This window comes from Seriola dumerili, unplaced genomic scaffold (assembly GCF_002260705.1).
Source record: "Seriola dumerili isolate Sdu_G_001 unplaced genomic scaffold, Sdu_1.0 BDQW01000149.1, whole genome shotgun sequence".
Lineage (NCBI taxonomy): Eukaryota > Metazoa > Chordata > Actinopteri > Carangiformes > Carangidae > Seriola > Seriola dumerili.
In genome coordinates, this window is record NW_019174404.1 from 15039161 (window position 1) to 15065951 (window position 26791).

The following is a 26791-nucleotide window of genomic DNA, read 5'->3' on the forward strand; positions in this document are numbered from 1 at the left end:
GCAAGTGGGCGGGGAAGTGGCTCTGAGGAGGGAGGACTTCAGTGTGTGTATGTGTGGGTGCATGTGTATCTACATGAAGTGTGTCAGCAGGTTTCTAGAGGGGCTGGCATGTCAGCAAACTCAAGGTCGACATGGCACACACAAGCGCAAGACGCAGTCGCACACAGACACACACGCTCACACAACTCTGTAAATCCACCCACTGTTGATGCTCTGAAAGGGGCCACACTGTGACATGGTAATTCAGAGGTGTCTAAGGCGATGGATATCCTATTAATGAGCCCAAAACAATGACTAGACTAATGAGCTTATAATGGGAATATTGAATGCATGGGAATGGGATTGGGCCTTGCGTGAGCCAAGAAGGGGGACCATTGAATGAGAGCCAATGCACAAGGGCTAGAGGGCTAGAAGCTTGAGACGAATACAAACTGCAAAGGGCGTAGCAGGGGCTGTAGGAGTAGGGCTGTGTGGTGGGGTGCACAGTCAACCCAAATCAATACACCCCTACCCGCCTCGCCTCGTTGGGTTTGTGATATACGAGAACAGGCAGCTTCTCTGAGCATAAATAAAACATGAAAATGCAACAAATTATCAGGCCGAATGGACAGAGATCTATTTACTCAGTAATGCTGTATTTTTTATTTGTCAGATCAGACTGGGGTAGGAGGGACTGATTGTTACCCTGCATCCAATTTGAGTCGACCAAGTGCTGAGATGTGATTCAGCCTCTGTTTGTGAATTAATGAATTAATCAAAGACTGGTTGGTCGGGGAGAGGGACGAGAAGCGAACCAGGCAAATGAGTGTACGGCAAGCTGTGACGGGCTAATAGCTGGAAAAGGAATTACAGTCCAATTGCTCTGTCTTATTCTGGCCCTAATGCTGCCGAGGCCTTTTGCTGCAGCCCCTCCGTGTGATTTGATTCCATTTGGAGAGCCTTATTTTCCTCTTGATCTCACACATTAAGGACCTTGCTATTCACCAGAGCAGAAAAAAGGGGGAGGACAGTCAGAGCAATGAAATGGATTAGCACACAGCTGTTGAGACCGGGCAGGTCAATGTTTTAAATCTCTGGCCCTGTCCGCTTAAATCTGCTGGCCTGTACTTCACAGACACTCATGGATCTAAAAGGGATGAATAGCTCTGAGCAAGATGGTTGAGAATGAAAAAAACCTCTGGTCTTGGAAAGGGTGAGGTGGTGGCCTTGTAAAATAGGCCTTTAGTTGCCAAGTAAGATAATCCTTCGAAGTGGTTTAAAAACAACAGAGGCCACATGGAAAAGATCCTAATGTGGAACAGCTGACTGGTCCCTCCGCCTTGACCATAAAAGATCTCAAAAGATGATCTTGCTAAACTGAAAGTGTTTAGTGCACAATAAAACAGATATATTTAAAGAATGCTCAATTTCAAAATCCATTTGGATCACTAAGAGGCTACAGGACTACCAGCTTTCTGTCTTAAATTCCAAGTTATTACATCAGACATAACGTTGACCTTCATTGGGCAGATGTCTCTGCTGTGTGTGTGTGTGTGTGTGTATGTGTGTGTGCGTGTATGTGTGTGTGTGTGTGTGTGTGTGTGTGTGTGTGCGCGTGATGCTGAGGTAAGGGATGGAACTTTACCAGCAGTGCTTGTCTGCCCAGAGCGCAGCCAGCCAATTATCCCTCTTAATTATCTATTGACGAGATGGAATTGATGTTTTTGGAGCGCTGATTGGATAATCAGGAATGTTGGCCACAGTTATTCTCCTTGGCTGATCTCACTCATCTGTCCAATCTGGTCTCCTTGTTTGAGTAATCTGCTCAGTTGCACAACATATTCCTACTCAACAATAATTTATGATCACAGTCAAAGGCATGGGAGATGTTTTGTTTTGCTACTGAGGTTAGCATTATGTATATTCACCAAGCACTTAATTCGGATCACCTGTACAACTGCTTATTTATGGTAGTTAGCCAATCATGTGGCAGCAGTGCAGCGCGTAATATAAGGACGGATCAGGAACTTCGGGAGATTTCAGAATGGAGAAAGATTGCGATCTTAGTGGCTTTGACCGTGGCATTATTGTTGGTGCCAGAGAGGCTGGTTTGAGTATTTTTGAAACTGCTCATCTCCTTGGATTTTCAGACACAACAGTCTCTACAGTTTACTCAGAATGGTGCAAAAAACATCCAGTGTGCAGTAGTTCTGTGGATGAAAACACCCTGTTGATGAGAGAGGTCAGAGGAGATTTGCCAGACTGGTTGGAGCTCACAGACAGGCTACGGTAACTCAGATAAACAGTTTTATAACTGTGGTGAGCAGGAAAATGTCTCAGAGTGCACAACATGTCCAACCTTTAGGCCGACGGGCTACAAAAGCAGAGGACCATTTTGGGTTCCACTCCTGTTCTCAGCTCAGCTCCTGTTTCTGTTTGAACAGGCAGATGGTAGGGTCAGAATTTGGCATCAACAGCATGAACCTATGGACCCAACCTGCCTTATGTCAACACTGGTGGTGTACTGCTGTGGGAATGTTTTCTTGGCACACTTTGGATCCTTAATACAAATCAATCATTGCTTTAATGCCTCAGCCAATCTGAGTATTGTTGCTGACCATGTGCACTCAGTTTACAGTTTACCACCTTCTAATGGCAACTACCAGCATGACAATGCGCCATGTCACAAAGTCACCTAAAGCAGGTTTCATGAACATCACAATGAGTTCAGTAAACTTCAGTGGCCTCCCCAGTCACCAGATCTGAATCCAGTAGAACGCCTATGGGATGTGGTAGGACAGGAGATTGGCAGCATGAATGTGCATCTGACAAATCTGCAGAAATGATGTGATTCAACCGAGGCCATTTTGAGTGAAGCGAGTCCTTACCCAGTATTAGTATGGTGTACCTAATAAAGTGCTCAGAGAGCGTATGTTCCACTGTGCGTGGGTTTAGTTAAATACATCACAAGGCTTTTCTCACAATGGATCAATGTTTTCAGGAGCACGAATGGCGACCTTTTCCATTCTGTTCCATTCATTAACCTCCACCTTTATCTGCAGACAGGCCAATGCTTCTTATGGGGCTCCATTTCCAAAACAGTCTGATTCCGAACAAAAGAACTTAGCTGCATTAATTTCTGCCCCCTCTCTCTTTTCACATCAGCAGCCTATTTTCTTTAAACTCTCTTGGAGATCGAGCTGGCACAGTACCAGGCAGGCAACGGGAACAGCAGAGCGCAAGACTAGAGTGACACTGATTGTGCCTCCTCTAATTAAACCCTACCTGACCCCGGTGTTGGGACATCATTAGTTCTCCCTCATAATCATCACACAGCAGCAATTACATTCTGTTTGGCCCCATTTGCATTTCACAAGATTTCCCTGAACAATCAAAGACAGATTGGGAAAAGAGGAAGAAGCCAAATAAAGCATGGAAGTCCTAAAAAAGAAAGCAGCTAGATTCAATTTCACAACAGCATGCTGCAATGGTTTGTTGCAAAGAAAGAATGTCTTTTTGCAAAATATCATGGGACTATCAAGATTAAAGGTTAAACATGTTGAGTCTCAGTGGCCAGGATTGTAGTCTGGGACCACTTTCCCATACAGCATTAATGCTATCCTGATGTTCTCTGTAGGGACAGGAAGGTACGCCCCTTCTTGACAAAAAATAAATAAATAAATAAAAAAAACAAACCACAATAATTTCGAGCAGCACAAAACCGCATCTCCGACCCCTTTAGTCTTGAGAGTCTTGCATTCTGCCAGGAACCAGAAGTGGGTTTATTGCAGAGATGACTGCCTCAATTTGGTAACAGAGAGAGACGGGGACCGGGAGAAACTCAGACACTAAAAATAATCACACTCCAGAATACTCCCCTGCAGCAGCCGCACATCTCCCCACTTGCAAAAAGTACACTACACAGAAACACACAGACCAGTGCAGAATAGAGCCATCTATGTAAGTACGCACTTGAGGGAAAGTGCACAAGGGCAGATGCTCCATCTGTATTCTGGGTGACAGCAGCGTTGTGCTGGTGTAGCGTTTCTCTCCACGAGATGCCGTCTACACAGAAACAGTCATACGTCACAGACATAAAAGAGGGCCCTTTGAAAGCTCATACACACACAGTTGGCATTCAAACAAGCTGAAGGAGACTTTTTCCTACCAGCTCCTCTCATGCATCTGCTGTTACTAAATCTGACAACAGCAGCAGAGTAAGGTCGTTGTGTTAAGAAGAGAATTATGCTGGCAAATACCCCAGGGGCATCCCGCTTTCTAGGCAGTAGCCGATCGGACGTACACTCTCATCTCCATACTGCAGTAAACAGAAATGTTGTCATTACAGTTGAGTCAACTACAAAGATGCAAAATAATATAGAGAAAATATATACATAATACCTGCAGCAAGCTAAACACCAGGCCCCATGCACTAGAATCTCAGCAGATTTTCTATTTTGACACATAATAGTACATATCTTAAATTCATATTCAGAGAAAACCATGTGTACTGTTCAAGAATAAAGCATGCTGATGAAAACTCCTTCTGTTCACATTTGTGTTATCAACATCTCAGATTATTGTCAGTTCATTGATACTCCCCGACTTTTTATCCCTTCCCGTGTGACGCCCCCAAATGGCTTTTCTCTCCCAAACCAATCTCCACTCAAGTGTTTCTAATCTCTGCAAAGTCTGTTGAGAGACACTGTTGTGAGATGCACTCCTAACTGTGACTTGAAACAAGATTATCTGGCTGAGATACTGTGAGGTGCACTCATTTGTTTGGAGATGGAGTTTGAGCTTTTGGATTTATGACAAGGTTATACTGTCATATCAACATGGACACCATACAACTCTGTTACAAAGAAACCCAATAGGAGAAAATACACACAGAATTAATGCGCTCTTGAAAACATGTCTATGCACTGGTGTCTACAAATGAATCTCTGCCATGTGAATGAAGGAAACTAAATTTGAATCCATTTTAAGACTACTAGATTCGGCTTATTTACACATCTATAGGGAAGCCTGGTCTCTCCTTGGGATGTAACCAAGTTATTTTCATTAAAGATGTCAATCTGTCAATGATTGTCCTTATTTACTGATTAATATCTTAATCTTTTAATTGTCAGAAAAGTGTGTTTTTGCAGCTGTGGTTATTTTATCAATTTTGCATCAATTCAATTTACTTTATTTCAGTGGGATAATACACTTATTATCAATGCTGTTTTCCAGGAAATCCTGAATGCATATATTAAAAAACAAACAATTAAAACATAGCGATTTTTATATTTATTCATACATTTTTATTGTAGTTTTCTGCTAATAATTTTGCATAATAATTTTTTCACCTCAGTTATAGTCTTTGTCAGCATGTGACGTGAACAGCATAGCTCGTGCTGTATCATAGCCCATACCTGACAGTCATCAAGGAAATTGAAGGCTGCTCAGGTGAGTCTAGTCACACAGAAAATCATTTTATGTCTCCCTTTATTCCATCACCACCATATGGGACTCACCAGTACGCAATCCCTTCTAAACAGGACAAATATGACAATTTATCCTGATAATCCCAAAGAAGAAGTTGAGCTACCTGGCTCACAGAGGTAATATATTAAATACAAGCTTAATATTTAATCAATCAACAAAAAAGGAACACAGTAGGACAGCAGACCATCTATTGGCTAGGAGTTCATATAGAAGCTGACTATGACTGTTAGGGGCAAGCGCACCACAGATGTGCCAGACCTTATGAATGCTATTAGGGTACAGAAGATTGAGCAGTGATAAATCTTGATTGCCTTCAGAATACATTAAGTCAGAGAAATGAACTAAACAATAAATTAAACAACTAAGCCCTCATCAAAAAAGATCCATAGTCGAAAAAACACACTTTCTTATGTTCAAATTCAGTTTGATGAGCATTACCATAAATTGTGTCTCTATATTTTCACTTCCCTGGCCCACAATAAGCTATAGAATAAAATGAGCCTCTTTTTGAAATTGCAATTACTTTTTGAGGAAATTAATCATATAAAGGAACAACGTGATAAGAACTGCTAACAGGTTATTACAGCATGCCGTGTTCATCACGACTAAAAACTTACCTCATACCATCAGGAGAGAACAAAGTGCATTCTGGAGCCAGATTTCACATTAAGGCAATTTAAAATATTCCAGACTGCCTAATTTAGGGGTCGGACTTCTGTGTAACTTAATTCGACAAGATTAATTATACAATTAAATCCAAACTTCTCTCAATTATGTGGAGAAATGCTGCCTGCCTGCTCGGGCTGACCCCTCACCTTTGCTGAGGCGAGGTACCTGATAAGCATAATTTCAACAGGAGCAGAAGAAATTGCTGCCTATTTTGTTGCCGTGCTCAACTCAGCACATTATAGTTCTTAATTGCTGGCAGACTTCGTAACTGTGCCCTTGACATGGAAAGGCAAAATGTTATGCCATTCACTCGCACATTACTGAACATGCAGGAGCTCAGTCCTGATTGACAGGACAATCCATTGAAACAAAAGACTTAATCGTGTGTCAACTAATTGTTTAATTACAATTGGCAGGCTTGCCACTTCAGTTTCACTGATCTATCATCTGCGGTGAACAAGAACATAATGACATAATATGGCGTTAGCAAAGTATGTTATCTTCAAAACGTGGGGTCAGCATGGATCAGGAGGCTGACCTACTGTATTTGAGTGGACCTACAATTTGGTTAGCAGCCAAGTAATGTTCATGTCCTCTCTCGGTAAAATGTATTCCTTGAGTGCCCTTTCATATAATATTGTACCCTTTACAGTTGCATTAAGGGGCCACTGACAACCACTATGCAGGATCACTACTAACCCCCAATCGTGTTTCTTTCATATTTATGTCGAGGCTATGAGCTGAACCAGCAGGACTGAGTTACAAAGAGCAGGTGGGCTCATCCGCCTTGACAAGCAGCCATTATCAACACAGTTCTTGGAGTGAGAGAGGAAAACCACCAGGGATGGGTGTAAAACCTCTTTCCTCTTTCAAAGACCTTCAAAATCTGAGTTTCTACCCTCGCGCTCTCTCTCAATCCCTCCCTGTCATCATTTTATTCGCCCTCTCTCTGCTCCCTTCAGAGGAGAAGGGAAAAAAGAAGGGAGGGGGAATGGTCTACTTGACCTTAATCTGCCCAGTAGTGAGTTTCAGAGAGATGACATGCAACCTCAGAGGTAAAGGGCAATTGTTTCTTTTTCCCCTCTTCTGAGAGCCAATTTACAGCCCCCGGGGACTTTTCTCTAAAGCTGCGAACTATTTCAGGTTCTGCCACATTGTTTTTGATTCACTCAGATGGAAGCAGCTAAAAGAGCAAGCACCTTCGCTTTCCTTATTCTCAATCATCCTGCAGCCCATTAAATTCCATTAATGCCATCCATCCTACAACAGACAGGGGTATATGAAGTGGCATTTGCATTTCATGGACTATACTGTATGTGTGACCTATAATGGAAAATGTTTGCTGCTTGCTGCAGTAGCTATTAGAACCAGTCAGCAATAACATTAATCTCATAGAAGCCCAACAACTTGAATTGTGCATAAAACGCCAACACGGAAATAAATCCCATTGGTAATATTCTGTATGCATACCCTGTGGAAATGAATGAGAAGTGCCATCAGTGGCAATTGGCTTAAGGAGTGGATATATCCCATAGACTCTGAAAATCTGCATCAAAACCAAGAAATCCAGAACAGTGTGGAATGGCCATATCGATTTTATGAGCAAGCAAATAGATTAAAAAAAAAGAAGGCTATTCTATTCAAAAATCTCTTTCCAGTTACATTACCCGCACCTTCTTGTGCTGAGCGTAATGTCCCAAGATACCCTTGCAAGGTTTTCCACCTTTGTTTTATGACAATCATTTTCTGCTTCAAGTTCAAGTGGCATGACTGATTAGTCAGTTAGCACCCAGCAGGGTACTGATACAGAAAAACATCAAAACATGATCCATGATTGCTGGATTGTTAGGTGCCCTAATCAGAACCACCTCATTAGCTCAAGCGTGAGCCAAACAAGGCTGACTCGAGGATATTTAGCCTAAATGCTAGCCATTCCTCAAAGTAAAAGTGATTTGTAGTATAAATCTACGCCAGCTAGACCACATCACTATAATGCGCAGAAGAAAGTGCATCTATTTTCCAAGCTATAAACAAAACATTAGTTAAGACTGGAATATTCATATCAGTATGTCAACAGACAAAACTGCAGCTCACACTTTCTAATAAAGTCACAAAAACTCTGACAGATTTGCCAAGTGCTCATATAGGCGAGAACAGTCAAGAAGTGATGCATATTTAACTATGTATAAAGGCAGAGAAATTAACCATGAGACAAGTCTTGCCGGGCCAATGTGAGCCATGAATTAATAATTCGGAGTGAAGTTATTAAGTTATTTGTTAACAGTAAATATTCTGTATGTGTCCCTGAGAGCATGACTTTTTAATAATTCGGAATTTTTAAACTTTAATGTTTAGCTCCATTCTGGAAACAATGGTGCTTAGCTGTAATTGATTCTTCCGGCGTGGAGTAATTATGATGGCTGTGTCGAAGTGGAGCTGGATCCACTTGGCCCTGGGTGATAGGAGAGAGAGCGAGGGGAGAACAGACAGATTTAGAGACGAGGAGGAAAGACAGCATGGAGACACGGATTTGGATATATCTCTTGACAGACAGCCTGACTGAACTGGAGGCAAAATACTACACACTGGTGGGAATAGCCTCAAACCCGGAGATATCCATCTTCTAATCCTCATGTTTTTTTTAGACCTATTCACTCCAACACTTTACGTGCACCAGTCTTGTTTATTTAAATGGTTTGGGACTGATAAACTCTCTCCACATTTCTTTCCATCCCTGTTGCTCACATCACTCTTGCCATCCTTGCCCCCAAAAGTGTCTTGTTGCTAGCAGGTCACTATGCCAATGGCAGCAGACAGAGTCGATCTCAGCAGGGTAGTATTTAATCCATCAGGGCTCAGTGTTAATTACTCACACATCCGCTGGGCTCTGAAGTGAGGCTGGGTGATGTACCCTGGCACTGCTCTTTAACAGGAATGATCCCACAAGCATGTGCAGCGTCTTTGTCTAGGGCCCATTACCTTGGCTCAAATTCATGTATTAAAAGGCAGACATTCTAAACACCAGCCACGAGCACATCCCGTAGAGCACGGGGCAGAATGGAGCAGGGTAAAACAAACACGAATGGCAAAATCCCCCACAGGTAAAGGTGTACGGTCATCTGTGACTGTTGGGGTTTCCCATAGGTCAGCAACACACATCGCTTCACGGGGACCGCCAGGAGAGAAAAGCCAATTGTCTCATGGGTTAAGTCTCTATAGCTAATACACAGAGAAAAACACACACACACACACACACACACACACACACACAAACACACACACACACACACACACACACACGCAGGGTCCTGTCTAGAGTGGCATAGCAGGCCCTGGTCACAGCTGCTCTCCCCCGCCTCGGGAGGAATTGCTTCCATTTGGCCTGTCACTTTGGCCAGGGCCACTGTGGCTTTTCTCATTTGTCAGAGAGCGGGGGCGATCCTCTGGCTCTCACGGCTAATCTGCAGCCGCAGGCTAGAGGAGACACACACACACACACACATACGCATACACTCTCTCCTCTCTCATCTGACTGATATAGGCTTTAGTTCACAAGGGTCTTTTTACTCTTTCCATTCAGTAGGGGAAAACAAGAACAACAAGGAAGAGACAGAAAGAGAGATATGTCAAAAGTATCAAGGTCAAGGTTACAACCTCTCAATTTTTTTTTATTTACACTGGCTGGATGGTGATGAAATTATATTCTCACACTACAACAAAACCTTTTTTTCTGTTGACTTGAAGAACTGCAAACAACACACAAGATAATTGGACATGGTTTTAGTAATTATCCTCTAATGGAAGTTAAAAAAAACATTGCTTTAACTGTAACACCAAGGTGTCTCTGTTCCTCCTCTTACATGCATGAGTGCTCAGTTAGCACTTGATTGGAAGGAAAGAAGAAATGATTCAGTGAGTCTCAGAGAGGGATATCAAGGTCCAAATGAACATGAAATTGCCTGTATTCATAAATAGATGTACAGAATTCCTGGAGATCAACTTTGTCTTGCTTGATTTTATTGCAGTATATCGTGGAATAATTATACCAACAGCTAAGCAATGCTGGCTAGTAACATTTTACAGCACTGAGGGAACGGAGCAGTCCAATTAAAGAGCTGTCACACAAGGCTTTGAGGGAAACATGGCCAACGTGCGGTGCCAAAACCGATCCTATCATTAGAGGCTGCCATCACTTTGAGGTACAAATGCTTTCAAGTCTTTCTTTCAGTCGGCTTCTGCTGCAGTCAACAGGTGATAGCTCTACTTGATTATTAGTCTCCCTTAAATCTACTAGTATCAATATGCAGCTACCTGTGAGATCTATATTGGAATGAAAATGTATTCCCATGATCAAAGGTGGTTCAAAATTGGTTTGTCTCTCAAGATAAAAACAAGTAAGTCAACGCTCTCTTGATGCTTTTAATATATTGAGAGACAAACAGAACGTCTCTACAGGAATTGAATGGGACACAGTGTCAGTACAACATGTCTCATAGCTCCCATGTAAAATAAAAAAAGCATATTTGGAAATAAGTAATTAGAAGTTTATGATCAGACAGTAGCATCTGGTTGGAGCATGACTGACTTTCATCTTCTGATAACATTTCAAAATAGAGCAAGGTTTTTAGTTTTTGAAAGAGAATACTGCCCATGTTCACAGATATTGCTCAAAGCATCTGAGATAACAGTATGAACTAAATACTAATGAACTAATGAGTTAAATCTATGCTCTAAGGCCATTATACACACATATTCATTTTATTACTTTAAGAGAAAGGAAGATAACTTCAGTTCAATTATGTAGTTTCTATTAACTTAATTTGAAAGGACCGCACAAACACAAGCACATGCACACATATTTAAAATAAATATGAAGCAATCTAATTGAATAACGCAGTTATTTGTGGATTATTCAACATATTCAATTAACATACATATCTACTGAAAATATATCAATATATAACTGAAACTGTGTTACAGAAGAAAAACAGATAATTACTTGGTTATGATTTAACTAACTGCAGGTGGCTAATAACTGTCAAGCCATTTAAAACTGCACACTATATCTCAATTAAAAATACATATATATTAAATTGAGATATGTACCCTGCAAGCACTTGAAAATCATGTTGATTTACAGGCAATATGCTCATTCTCATGCTCACAACTGCAGGTAGGATGATACCTTGTACTGGTGGTGAATTGTAGTCCAGAGGCTGATGTTAAATTGAAAAAGACAACAGAGTTGAGTACCTGTGGATTAGTGGACCCGTTGATGGCACCATCTCTTGGACTCTTTGTTGACCTTTGGCAAGTACAGTTCGCACAGATTACCGGTCCAGCACCACCCTAAAATGGTTAGATGTTAAAGCACAGGAGTTAAAGATAAGGAATTAGCTTCTCACGCTTTATCTCAACAAGACTGATTTCTCTACATCAATGCTGCTTTTGAGAGCAGCACCTATGGGGGAAAAAAAAACAAACATGTGATCATGTAACTTACTAACTATCCACTCCAGTTTGCCACACACATTGACCAAAAACAAATTGATCTCGTCTTTAATTTACAAATCATTGCAAAACATATTAGTGAAAACATAATTTGAGTGATGGTCATAACTTTTTAAGTATTTCTGACAACCTTAATATATTCCCAAGTTTAATTATTTCTTAATATTGACATTTCTAATTAAGCTGCATAATTGGAAAGTCTGTATGCAGTGGCAATCATTTCTGTGGCCACTGAAAAAATTAATATAAAAATTATTAATGAATACTACCGTTTTTAATTGCTGTGTACCCATATTCATAATTGCTGCCGCATCCTCCTTGAAATGACATGATGACAAATACAAGTGTCATGTCAGCGCTTTCCTTCTTCATCTCACACCTCAATCAAAGCTAATCCATTTCACCTCAGCTATGAACACTGAAACAAATTAAAGTCCCATTTCATTTTCCACCTTCATTAATGCATCTTGTTTCCAAGGTTACAATCATTTAGTAACTGTGGAACAAACAAATTCAAAGCAGTGTGCGCTTTGATATTTTGAGAGGAAGACGTGGATGGAGTTTACTGGGAAAACAAATCAGCACGGAGTTTTAATCCTCCAGCTCCAAAGTGTTCTGCACATGTTTATCATGAAACAAAGCCTTTTTCATCTAAACAAACATTTTAATATTAGACTTTAGAAGCTTACGCCCAGACAATAATGCTCATAATTTAAACTTTGCCTTGCCAATGTTATACCAGTGAGTACGACCTGAATGTAATAGTCCCTGTCTCCAAATGCCGACAGGAGACAGCATGAGCAGTAACTGCACAATGTCATTATGTTCGTGGTGTTTCTTCCTGTGGTGTGATGTGACAATGCCAGACACAATGACCCAATTTGCCTGAGTGGCTATGGGGGGGGGTGCCAATGGTAGGTTGCACCATAAACACTGTACAAAGATCGTCTTTGGGGCAACAGCACAATATCTTGTATGTAATGACATGCAGCCATAAAAAAATGTCACATTCGAGAGTGTTTACACACTACATTTTCTTCTTTGCTCACATATAAAGAAAAAAACAGAGCCTAAAGAAATGCAGGACTGGAGGTGGTGGGGGCAATGATGAGTTCTCAGACTAGCCTCTTTGGCATGCAAATCATATCTGAATTTCTCATTAGCATAAATGCATGAGCAACTTTAAATGCTTTTAATTTTCAATCTCGCCAAGCAGAGGAGTAATTTGTCACTGTCAGGATGGGAGACTAAAAGGGGGGGACCAGAGGGAGCCAAGGACTCCACGCTAAACTGGAATCACAGAAAATTTCTGATTTACTAATTGACTGATGTGCAGTTCAGTCGAGTTGCCTTGAAGGTGTAAATAATTCTGTGTATATTCAAATGGCAAAATGAGAGAGTGCGGGGTGGATACGGAAAAGCACATTACACGATGCTTCTCCTCAGGCCATACTTTTCTCTGGTTATTCTAATTTCCAGCCTTTTACATTTTCGCTCTGTCTCTCTAAAGCGGTGCAAGTTTGCTGTTTTAGTACATAATCACAGATAATCAACTGGAAATTAAAACAAAATGTCACATTTTTTATATCTCTGTGCCATTACGTGAAAAGAGGGTGCTCAAAGCTGTTCAGCAGTGGAGCACAAAAACATTCCAGCAGCTTATCACATAAGTAGTTGTAAGTCATTTCAAATTTTATCTTCGTTCTTTCAAGATGTAAGATCAATTGACACTGTACTCTGAAGTCTAAACCACTAATGCCTCATTTTTTGAACAAAGTAGTTCAGATTCAGACAGACCTTGTTAGCTAAATTTAGCTGTAGGTGAAAACAGGGGGAAAAGATTTAACAAGCTCCCCATTTTAATGACTAAAACCAATTAAGCAAACATAATTAGTATTCCATAAGAAAACTAAAGACAACTGCAACATGGGGCTAGCTGCTTACCTCCAAAGAAGGCCCCATCAGACAAGATCTTGGTGGATGTTTCTGTCTGTATAACAACTGGGCAACTGCTGGTGAAACACATGCCCTCACTGGCTGTACTGGTTCACCACATCACCCCATTGCACACGTCAACACCTCCAATAGATTGGGACACCAGACCATCATAGTTGCAACTTCTTCACACCTCCTGTGGGCAAGGCAAAGTGTAAAAAGAGATGTGAAACACTTAAATGGAAAGTCATAATGAGAAGGAGTCTCTACCCTAAATTAAGACTAAGACTGAGATTAAGACTACAGTGAAACTGTTAAGCAGCAGGTAAGGTTATTACCCATAATTATTTTGGGGTGGCCAACATTCCAACATACTTCACATGAAGTGAATTGCAAATTTGCCCACACCACATCCAACATTACCTTTCACTCTTCTTGATGCTGGTTCTGGTGTTTGGTTTAGCCAGCCTGAGGTGGATGCATTCAGCTCTTCCCCTCTGCAGAAGCAATCGTGGAATACAGTTTAAGACCAACTTCTCACCTCCGTTTCTATCTAGCCAAAGCCAACACCAATAAATGCTCATCTTCATTCATTTAACTTAGCTGTGACATGGTGTAAAATAAGCACAATTCTGTTAACTTTGACTTCAGTTTAGCCACCAGGGTACCATCTTCCGTACGTTTAATCGTTTAACACCCATGTAGTTAGCATAAGGTTTGCGAATTTAAGCTAATTAGCTGCTGTCCCGAGCCAAAACTGATTTCTGTAGAGATTTTAACCCTCTTATATACAGTCTGTGGTTTTAACCGTATTTAACGATCTTTGTCCGCACAGTGAAGTTTGCTCAGGTGTCCGGTATCACGTTGGCGTCTTTACTAGTTAACATTAGCCAAGCTAACGCTAACTTCACTAGCTGCTGAGCACTTCAAACAGCCAGCCATGACGCTTGCTTATACCAACAGTCACAAAAAGAGCGTACCTGGCTATAAGAGTGTGGTTTCAAATGCTTTCTAGTAACATTAACTTTGAAGAAACCGAAAATTTTTTTGGCAGGTTGGAGAATAGCAAATAGGGCAGTGCGGTCATTGTGTGGCCAAAACACAGGAGCACTTCAAATGCACTGGTTGAAACATCAGGGGCCGTCAATCATCTGAGCTCCATGGCAACAGGCCGACAGAAGTTGAGCTTTGCTTTTATACTGAGAGAATTGTCGTGACAACTCATCGAGGCAATTAGTAAGCTTGATATTCAATTTCTTCTTAATCTAGATCTGCACTGAGGTTATATGGAATTATTAAGAGTACACCACTAAATCGAAATCATTAATTATATAGCATCGTTTCATTTTAATTTAAATCTAATTTAGTTCTGAGGGGAAAAAAACACAATGTTAAACGTTCAGACTCCACAGCTGACAATCATAATAAAAAAGGCCTTGAATACATTCATATTTTAAATTTAAAAAAAAAAAAATTAAATCACTCAAAAATGGTTGCAAACAAAAGCAAACAAAATAAAAGTTGTTTTTTTTCTAACAATAACATTGAATTTTCCATCACTAACGTTCAAAAATTCATAATTGAATCAATTACACCTTAATATAATAGCTGACACCAGAACACCTAAACGTAGCTGTATTGTTTACTGTTTGGTAAACTAGCTTAAAAGAGCGAAACCCTTCAGTTCTGTTCAGTCATTTTGACTGTTGTGGCCCCTATTTTCTATTAAATAACAGGGACATTTGGCCCATGAGAGGCACAACCCAGTTAGGCCACAGCTTGGCCAGCATGTGGACCAGCTATGGGCCATATCTGCTTGGTGTAAGGCAGTATACATTCTGCTCTGAACAGAGGTGTACACACTCCAGTACAGGCATAGATGGAAGAGGTTGCAGATGTGGCACATCCAGTCTTTACATCATGCTCATACTGCCCTCCAGTGTTAAAGGACTGAATAAAGGGAGAAATCCAGGAAGTGGACACAATAGAGGCAACAACTGTGCAATGTAAACCCTTTAAATTAACAAGCCTGGAACAAAGAGTTACTTTGTGAAGCAAATATTCAGTCTATTGTATGTTCAGGCTGCAGTGTGTGGTGTTGTTGTATTGGATTAGTAACTACATGAATTTAATTAATTTATCTGGCACAGTATCTAACTCATATTGGGTAGAACCCCACACAACCACAAAAACAACAGCATGATCAAAAACTGGACAAATACGCTCCAAAAACAGCTGTTTGCAGTGCAGTCGGTGGGTTGCCCAGGGTTACCCATACATTGTCTCTGGAAAAGCATGGAGTAATTTTTAATGATAAAAAAACCAAACAAAATTAAAATGAAGAAAAATATATTTCTGCTGTCTTGGCCCATTCAATGTGTGAAAATAAAAGAGTACACTGTAAAAAAGAAAAAGTTGAGAAAACACAGAATTTCAATGCAGTGAGCCAGTTTACTGTGGCTTCAGAAAGTTTGGTTTTTTGCACACTTTATTGTGCTGTAGATTTCATTAGAAATGGATAAAATTGCCAATTTGGCCATCGATCTATCTACACTGAATAAACCACAATGACCAATTCAAATATGTTTGTGAAAGTTTTCAATCAAAAACTCAAAAACTGGACTCTCTTAAAAGTATTCAGTGCTGTGGCCAAATTATGGTCACGCGCATCCTCTTTGCTTTAATCATCATTGAGATGTGTCTAGAACTTCACTGAGTCCACTTGTCCAAGGAACTTTCCGTCGATCTCAGTTATAAAATTGTGTCGAGGCATTGATCACGGAAAGAGTGTAAAACCTTTTCTAAAGCTTTGAGTGTTTCTGGTAGCACAAACTCAGTAACTGGCCAAGAAGGGCCTTCGTTTGTGAGGTGACCAAGAACCCAACAGTCACTATAAGAGAGCTTCAGCTGCAGAGATGGGAGAACCTGCCAGAAGGACAACCATCTCAGCAGCACTCCTTCTAACAGACCTTTATGGTAGAGTGAATAGATGAAAGCCACTTTGACCAAAAGGCATATGACAGCCTGCTTGGAGTTTAAAGGACTCTGAGAGCATGAGAAAAAAGATTGTCTGGTCTGATGAGACATGTCTCGAATCCTTTGGGCAGAGCTCCAAACCCTGTCTGGTGAACACCAGGCACTGCTCCTCACCTGACTAATACCATCCCTACAGTGAATGGTGGGGGCAGCGTCATCCTATGGGGGTGCTTCTCAACAGCAGGGACAGAGAGAATGTTCAGCCAAATAGAGAGAGATCCTTGAAGAAAACCTGCTCCAAAGTGGATGCGATTGGATCACTTCTGCGCACCACAATGACCCAAAGCTTCAGGACAAGTCTCTGACTGTCCCGGCCAAAGCCTAGGCTTAAATCCCATAAAACATCTATGGAGAGACTTGCAGATGGCAGTTCACAGATGGGATCTGCCAGGAAGACTGTGATAAACTGACCAAATGCTGAATTAATGCTCTAAATACTTTTTTTTTCATTTATGGGTTATTATGGGTTAGTGAGTGCAGATTGATGGGCAAAAATATCAAATTAATCCATTTAAAGTGGGATAAATAACAGCCTCCATTATGTAACTTTTTTCATAGAAAAAATAATGATTTCCGGGGAATTTTACTCTTAATGTAATAAATGCTGGGAAGTTTATATGAATAAACTGACAATGTCACAGAGTATAATGAGTGAGGACTCAGTCACTTTCATTGAAATAAAAGACCCTATTCATTTGTTGGCACAATTTCAACTTTTACTGTAAATGATAATCTAAGTCTCTAAGGCCTAATGACCTGTAATTGTTATTTATGCCAAAAAATATAAGTTGTAGTTTTTACAATGTGTTAATACAACCATTCCTCCATGAAAGTGTGCTTGTTTTTTTTACATGTTCACTGAGATACTTTTCCTTTTCCTGTGATTGCATCACTACGGAGGGATGGGAAGGTCGGATTTGGAAAGCTTTCTCTAACCCAGGTAGAATATTACAGCAGGTGAGATGTGAATGAAAATCTGTGATTTAATGTAAATGTCAGGGAAGAAAAGGAGACCTAAAAAATATGCCAAAAATATCTTTCAGTATCAATGTCTTCACTAAATAAGGGTGGGTGTGAAATTATGTGTTGATGTACTGTGTTAAAAAGGAAAGGCCAATGTATGTAATGTATATAAAACCTACTTCCACCCTTTAATTTATCCTCACTGTTCAGTTTTCTGTCTCAATACTCCTGCTACTGTCTCTGTGGTAGGAAGAAATAGTCCCTCATCTCACTATTCACTTACATTGTTTGAATAAAAATGTGCAAATTCATTCATGCATAGGAATCCCGTACAATACACACTCATCTCGTACAACTCTGTTCATATTCAACTAATTTGCACTTGCACAGTATAAGCTTGGACAGTATAAACAACAGCAAAAAATCATAACTAAATGAAAGCAAAGCATAGAGCAGGAGAGAAGATTTCTTTGCTGCAGTAAACCAGAAAGCTGCTCATGTGGGTTTATGTGTATGGAGTTTACGAGTGTTTCATGTAGTTGTCTTGAAGCCTTTGGCAGGAGATGAAATTCATCTCCCATCAGGCTTTTCTGTCTTTGAGGAAAGCAGAACTGTCGCTTTTCTTCCCACTGTTAGGACCCTGTGAAGGTTGCTCTCTACTGTGTGACTTGCTCTCTCACAAACCCTGTTGTCTTCTTTGAGAAACAATCAAACTCACACTCCACTGTGATCCTTTTGAAAATACCAACATGCCCCTGCAACATACATTTCTGTCTGGGTATAGGTTCAAAATCATATGTGTGTGTGTGTGTGTGTATATATATATATATAGTATATATGTACAGTATATATATATATATATATATGCATATAAGTGATACTGGCCTTGAAGTTGGGATGTGGGCTGAATGAAAGACAAAATAAACTTGACAAAAAAAATTGGTCAACTTGACTTATTTCTAACAACTGTTGCTATGTATGTCATTAAAGTCAAATTAATTGTTTTTTGTAGATTTTCTAGTTTTATAAATTTCAAAAACACAATCTTCCCCTTACAGATAAGAAATTCAGTGGGAATAAAACGCACTGGTATGACCAGTTGCCAGTAGTAAGATAGTGTTGTAAAACTGACTGATTATTGCATCAGAGCTGTGTTACTGTAAAACTATGAACACTAAAGTAAAACAAAAAGTACACTCACCATGGAGACAAGTTTGTTGTTTCCTGCTTGTGATCCCATTCCAATTGCTCAGTCAGGTCATCTAATGATGAATTTAAAGCAACATACCCAAGAAAATGAATGTGCAACTATCTTGGAGTTGCCAACTGTAGCTGCTGTTTAGCAAAAAGTTACGTGGTTTCACTTTAAAATACATTTAAATACTTAACCCTTTCACAGAGGGAGGAATAGAAAAAGTCCTCATGCATCTTGTTCTAACAACAAAACCATTTACAGTGTTGGGACGACAACACTCAACTTTGTTCAACACAGCAGTCAACATGTCTGCCCTTTTGTTGTTGTTGTGGAAACAGAAATAATATAAAGTACATGTAAGCACAGCTAATTATACCATGGCCATGTCTGTGATGATGTCCTGTTGTGTTATTTATTTGTGTTTCACTGTAACCTGTGACTTCTGTTCACCTGCAGTCCACACAACTTGTTACCCTGACGACTTGAATTTAAAGGTTTTTTTTACCTTGTTTGACTTTCTGTAGATCAAAAAAAAAAGATGGTGGTGGAAATGGGCTTCAATCAGCATTTCATTTTCTCTCATATTAAGCACTTGACTCTTGATCCGCTGATGATGGATGTGATTGGCTTGTAATTAAGAGCTCCTGCATCACTCATAACTGTTCTGGCTGAAAAAAAAAAGTTTTTTGCCTGTATGGTGTTTAGAATGGCTTAAACTCAACTCACAGATTTCCCCTTAAGCTAATACTAGCTAATAATTATTACAACATTTATTTTTTAGTTATTTGCAAGAAAAATACAGTAAATGAACCTCTTAAATGTTTTGAGGTGCTTGTGAATACACTCATAGTTGGGCTGGAAAAACCTGGTTTAAACAAGCAACCACTGCATGTTGCCAGATTTTCCCTGAGGGTGTTTTTTCAAAAATATTTCACGGGCAGCAACGAGAAGTATGTGACAAATGAAATAACACAATGATCAAAAGCTGGATTTGCTATAATGATGTTCACAATGGTGTAAACTCACTCAGCCTACTGACATGGAATTTCCCTTCATGTTATACTCTGAATATTACAACAATTACTGTACATTCATTGGCAAGGAAAACACAGTCACATTAGTTCTTATATGCTTTGTTGGCCATGAGCTAATGTTTGTGCAGCAGTATTACTTTGTGCTGTTATAGTCAGTGCCCACTAGATGGCAGGTCAGTTCCATGCGTGACAGACCTGCCAAAACAAAGCAGCATGTCACCATCATGCTCCACACATATTCAGAAAACCAGATCATTTTCAGACACAAAATATTTTATTTGAAGCACTTAATTCTGACCGATAAACATTATCCAACAGCTTATTTGTTAGCCCACTCCATATGCCATGAACAGGAAGCCTTTAGCGTTGCATTACTTTACTGTCCATCACAGCAGCAGATCCAAAACTACCAAGTCCTTACATAAAAGAATTCGCAAAAATACAGATGCCAGCCAGCCAGCCAAAATATCAAAACCACATCCATTTTGTCTGAGTCACATTGACTTCCATGGAGACACTTCTACAAATATTATCAAAAGCAATTTGTTCCAAGAATAAATCAGCATTAGCTTCCATACAAAACTCCCGCTGTGTTATTGCAGCTGCAAACAAGTACTGTGAAATGTCTAAAAGAAGGAAATTTAGAGCAGAATTGGTACTAATGTGCACTGATGCAAGAAGAACATGGTTAATTAGTGTCATAAAACTTCTTCGTTGAAGCAGTGAGGGCCATGACCTGAAATGAAGCACAGTGGTCTCAGTTGATGTTTGACTTTAAAGGGATGAGCCCTCACCAGGGAAGTAACCTGGTAACAGGTGAGCAGGCTGTTACTCTGAAACACATACAGGGAAGGTGAGATTAAACAGCTTCTCTGTGTAATCTGCAGGACTGGGTTAAACCTTCCAGAAAACACCTGTTAGCAGCAAACACGATGCCCTTCCTCCTACAAAAACAACTACTGCTTTACTTTTTGACTCGACTGGGGTGACGTCTAAAGAATGCCTTTCATTAAGAACTTAACCCACAAAAGATGTGAAAATACACTATATGTAAGTTTGATAGATTTATTATAGCCTGACAGAATTATTATGCATCTTTGGCAAATGTACTAAATGTAGGACCTGTTACAACCGTGAGTAGGCACTATAAGCAAAATAGCATATTCTGAATCTAAAAATAAATGTAGTTCATGTATTGTAGTGTGGAAATGCAGAGTTGCATTGACTGATAAGGTCCCCTGAATTACGATTAGGTACTATGAGTTCCATAACTGCTTAGCCAGGATGAATATTTGTGTGGCTTAAAAGACGGATACAGTAGTTTCTTTTTTTTTTTTTACTGATCATAATGTGACAATATTTCACAGGATTAATCAAAGGCGATGTAGGTCAGGGTTTGAGAAATATTGTACTCCTACTCATTTCATTGTTTCTACTAAATAGCACAGCATTACAGCAGACCCACCTGTATATTCTGTTTCATTTGCATAGAACCTGTGTTGCATCGTTCATAAAGCGCACTATAACTGCTTCCATACGGGTTTTTTTGTACAATTTTCAACAAAACACTTGTTTTTGTTACCAAAGTCACCAGTAAACTAGTTAATATGTTCTAAATAATTTCTATTCTAACTACAAAATTGCACCAAACGAAACTGAACACAGGAAATACACAAAATGATCCACAGTCACTTTCATCATGTCATCATCTATAGTCAGTTACAAGTATGGTTGCATTCATTCAACACTAAAGAAAAAGTTTTATTTTTAAGGCTTAACCCTGTAGACGCATTAAATTGCCATGCAAATACACACATTCCATTGCAAGCAGGCAATGAGACACTGAGATAGAAAGCTGACATTGAAGAGTGTATATAAGGTCTGCTTATTCCAGTTTTGCTATGACCCATGGAGTGTGTTATTCTGGATCTCTCTCTCACACACACACACACACACACACGTGCACACACACACTATGTAACTTTCTCGGGCTTTTCAGGCAAAGTGAGAACAAAAGGGAAAAGAACGCCTTTGGCCTCCAGAGGCGCCCTGAGCGTCTCTTCAACAAAGTAGGCGTTCTCCTCCTCCACTACAAACTGGAGAGTCTGGGCTTTGTTCACACAGTAGATGCAGTTCCCGATAACAGCACACCTGAAGGGTAAATGACTTCCAAGCCTCTGTGAAGCGCAATCATGCCACATTTTCACTATGGTGTTGTATTTGAAAACGTTAATGCCCTGCTCACGGTTGACGTCAAAGCGGTAGATGAAGCTTTTGAAAGCCACCATGTCGGTGGACTTCTTCCTGCTGTTGTTGTAGGGGCACTCCTGCCACTCGTCCCTCTTGGGGTCGTACTTAAGAAGGCGGTAGAAGAGGGAGCCGCCTGAAACATAAAGTTCTCCACTGCAGGTGGTGGCTTCGTGGGCCACCGCGAAGGCTCCCTTGGGCAAGGGGGCCACCGTGGTCCAGCGGTCCATGCGAGGGTCATATTTTTCCACTGTAAACAAACACTCCCCTCCAATGGCGTACAAGTAGCCATCCATAGACACAAGCTTTAGCTGGGCACGAGCCTGGTTCAGAGGTCTGACCTCAGCCCAGCGGTTGGTTATGGGGTTGTAACAGAAGACTTTGTCGGAAACCTTGCCCTTGTCCCCGTAGCCCTTTATTCCCCCTGCCACAAACAGGTAATTATACATGGTGCAGATCCCGCACCCTTTAGTGTTTATGTCCTCAGGCATCGCAGTCAGAGGTCTCCAGTCATTTGCTGTTTCGTTAAAGTGGTAAATCATATGGTTCTCTTCTAAAGACCCCACCGACAAGGGGCTCTGCGGTCGGCTGCCACAGCGGCTCGGCGGCCGGCTCCCAACTCGATCGAACACATCATTTATCTCCGCGACCATCAGAGTCTTCCTCCCCTCCATTCTCTTCTTCAGGATCAGATCCCTCTCAGACCCAGTCAGACGGCCATACACGGCGGGGTCTTTGAGGATCTGGAGGAAATTGTCACTCATGAAGCCGTAGGCCGTCTCCTTCAGTTCGCTCAGTCGCTGCTTTTTGGCGATGGTCAGAATCTCGTAGCAGTTCTCTGCACGGATTTGTTCAGACATGGAGTCCATGGCCGCCTGGACGGCACAGGGGATCTGAAGGATTTTAGCGCCCGTGATGACGTCCACAACGTTGTCCTTGCCAACATTCATCTGGGAAGTGTAAACATAGTCTATCAGTGTAGACAAAGTCTTGTAGCTCACTCCCTTCACTTTCAGGATATCCCGTGACAGCCGTGCTTTGAAGTAGTCGCTCTTCTCTGCCAGGACAGACTTGTGAGCGCTGATCGTCTGCCCGCCCACTTCGATGACTAAATCAGGCTCTTTTTTAGCCTGTGGGTTTTCAGCTTCCTGGCTGAGGTTCGATTTTAAGATTGACCGATCAGTTTCCTGTTTGGCTTGGCTAGACAAGCATACAGAGGAATCTGCACCGTAAGACACTTTAGCTCTGGCGCCATTGTGGATTTCACTGCTTGTACAATTTTGTTGCATGCCAGCGATGTGATTGGACACAGTGGAGTCAGTATGAAGAGGGAGATCTAGCGCTCCCTTATCATTGGAGAGGTGGAACTGATCAGCTCTTGAGATGTACGAGCCGTTACCTTTCTGATGATCGATATGATTATTCTCCATCAGTCTTCCATCCAACAGGTATTCCTTCTCAAACACTGGAGGAGGGCTGAAATCCTTGTCATCCTGCAGGAATCCCTTAACATAACCTGGACATAAATTCCCGTCTTTGTCGGGAGGAGTGACAAGGTCAGGGTTCACAGCGTGGAGGATGACATCAGCCTCCACAGTGATGGTCCCTCCGCCTTGCCTGCGGCCCTCATTCATGCTGATGTGCTCACTGGTGATGGGAGACGGCGTCTTCACCGATCATGCTGAGTGGATAGAAAAACTTGTGACTGTACTCCTCTCTCTTCACCTACAGGGGGGAAAACAAGGAGAATTTAACCAAGACTAAACAGAGGTGGGAGAAATGACTCTTGAGGCTGCAAAGACTTCTTTATTCTCTAAGGGGCGCCATTTCTCTGGTAAAAACAGCATGGAACCCGTGAAATTTAAAGGAAAATATTACTTTGTTCTGCCATTGCCAACTATGATGTGAAATACATTCCTGTACGTGCCATTATTTCAGTCAATACATTGAAGCAGCGCAACGTTTTTAGTGCATCTTTGTCTGACCCTTGAAATCTAAGTAATGCCAACATGCAGTTTCTTGAGGCTGTAAAACTGCACGACCTACTGCAACCATCACCCTGCCTGTCCGTTATTTGTGATAATCTGGAGATATTCCATACGCATGCGCACACGGTGTCGCGCTGATGGGGGGGGGAATTAATCTCTAATATCACGGGCAAAGGGCGGTTGTAATTATATACCGAAAACTGATGTCTAACGCATTCCCCGACCGTATCGATCAAACAATGAGAAAACAGTTGATTCAGTCGAGTCATAAAGGAAAATGAGGTGTTTGATTGTAATTTCAGCCACATTAGAATCTACACAGAAGGATTTCTCTCCATTAGCAGTTTAGTGTGACCTACCTGCGTTTCCTCGCTGTGATTAAACAACTCGGCACCAGCAGTTTCCCTGCCAGTCCCTCCACAAAGCTCAGTTACGTAAGGCAGTCGCAATCCTGATGAAGCAGCCAGACTGTGCTCCCCTGGATGACTTTACTTCACCGACAATTTCCAGCTTGTTTATTCCATCCGTTCACCTTTGCTCCAGCGAGTCTCTTGGACTGTTGCTTTCATCCGCTCCTGCAATGAAATCTCCCCGGGCTCCGTGCTGGAGGCGCGGCAGGGGGACGATCAAACAGTCATTTCAGGTCGCACCACCTCCTTCAGATCAGCCGTCGCCAAGTAATTTCCTCCGGTGGAAGCTGAGGAGAGCTGCTGCGCACATCCAGCTTCCTTTCCTCCAGGAAACTAGAGCTGTCCAGCGTGGACAGCAGAGATACTAGCTCTCAGCTCTCAGGACACTGATTTTTGTTCTTTTCTTCTTCTTTTTTTTTTTTTTTTTTTTCAACAGATGACTACAGTGAGGCGGTTATTATTGATCTAAACCACGCCCCATTCAGTCGGTATTAACCCTACTCTCAACAGCACGAGGCTCCATCTGTTGTCCTCGCGCTGGACGCATCCAAGAGATGCGACATTCCTTTACGCATCATCCCTATCCTGGGTACCACGATGGATGGGTGGAGAGTAGGGGGTGGGGGTTAGGGGGGGGGGCATGGAATGGGATATATGGGAAATCCCTCCCTCCTTTCATGCCTGTACACACATATAGTCTATAGCATATAGCAATCCCAGTCAGAAACTTTTTATTTTATCATAAAAAAAAATGTGTGACCCTTCATTTAAATAACCCGTATAAAATCCAATGCCTATTGGAATATTACCTTACTACTAATGCATATTATAATAAAATGAACGACACTCCATCGCCTTCATATGTATTTTGTATTGCAGTAACACTTAAAAAAAAAATCAATAAATGGTCCATTAGTATACACCACCTGTTTGTGCATGAGATGAGAGTTTATCACAATGTCTGTAGAGCTGACCGAACCTTTCCATGAAATAAACTGCATGTGTCTACTTGAGGCAAGTTTGACACAAAACTTAACAATGCTCTACCAATGTGAGACACACTTTCCTTCTTGTAGTGATCAAAAACTGTCTGATCAATCTGAGTTCAATGGGAGATACAGTCCGAAACAATCAGGGTGAAGCATAATGTACTGTATGTCTGTGTAGTAAAAGTAAGCATGTGATTTGTATGGAAAAGTAACCTTAGAAGTGGAAATGTCATGGGCACGCGTGTCACTCCAGTGACACAAGAAGCATGTGAGACACGTACACTCAACATGGGAAAAGGCACATCCTCAAAAGGGCAGCAGCTGCAGTAGCAGGCGTTTTTATCCAGGGTCTGTAACCTTCCCTCTGCGGAGACTGTGCGTCTTAACAACCGGTCTTCAAATACAAAAATAGAGGGCAGCCACTGCGAGGGCATCACACAACTATCAGCCCTGTGAGATTAGACAGCATTCAGCTGGGAGGTTTTAATGCCAGATATTCTGAGAACAAAGACTCGCTGAGGACTGATACACACACACACACAAAATGTGTATCTCCATGGAAACCTCAGGGTCAGAGGGAAAACAAAAGATTTCCAGTCACAGAGTTCTCTTGATATGCGAGAAATGGCAACACCCAGCCAAACAAACTGATAACTGGGTTACTTGCTGAGACCGAGACTGAGGCGTAGCCATCTTCTACTCCTAGTTAATAAATACAAGGCAGTATTTAGTTACAGAAGTTAAAGATTATCTCAGGTAGATACTACCAAAAAAAAAAAAAAATCAGATCAGATAATATTTAGGATCATCCTAGGGTGCTGTGGATTGTAGCATGGGAAAAACTCCAACTTGGAGTCATCTCATCTATTTTTGTTAGAACTGACAATATAGTGAAACATGGTTGCGCAACAGTGGACGTGGGCGTTATAAGAGAGAAAATGTCTTGACCCTCTCTGTTCGGCAGTGGGAGAAATGAGCAGTGAAATCCAGGAAGAGCTGTATCAGGCTCAGTTCCTGCGGCCCCTCAGGCACATTGCTAGTCCCTGCATGTACTGATGGCTGCACACAGTTTGAGTGGAACAGAAGTACAAGGTTACTTTAGAGTCAAGAAAAATAGGCACACTGACACCGTTTCCTCCTTCTTTTATGTCCCAATACTGCCACTTGTTTTGAATATGATAAAAATCAGCACCTTCTCATTATTTTGTTTGGCTTTGAACTTTCCCAAACTGCAGAAAAGCTGCCACGTGGTTGACGTATTCTGGATAAACATGCTCACTAAAGCTCACAGAAATGCATGCATGAAATACACAAGTTTGCTCAATAAAACAATGTTTATGGATTT

The 26791-nt window shown here is 41.2% G+C and overlaps 1 protein-coding gene across 1 annotated transcript; it reads right to left on the bottom strand.

Annotated features, from left to right (window-relative positions):
- Positions 1 to 21111: 21111 nt before the first annotated feature.
- Positions 21112 to 24852, bottom strand: kbtbd11 (kelch repeat and BTB domain containing 11). The gene is made up of 2 exons (XM_022751226.1): positions 24407 to 24852; positions 21112 to 23784 (listed from the first exon to the last, which is right to left on the bottom strand). Exon 2 carries the CDS (start codon positions 23691 to 23693, stop codon positions 21786 to 21788), a length of 1908 nt encoding a protein of 635 aa, XP_022606947.1. The 5' UTR covers positions 23694 to 23784; positions 24407 to 24852; the 3' UTR covers positions 21112 to 21785.
- Positions 24853 to 26791: the final 1939 nt, after the last annotated feature.

Coding starts and splice junctions, on each gene's coding strand:
- kbtbd11 (XM_022751226.1), bottom strand. CDS start 23,693: ATGAATGAGGGCCGCAGGCAAGGCGGAGGGACCATCACTGTGGAGGCT.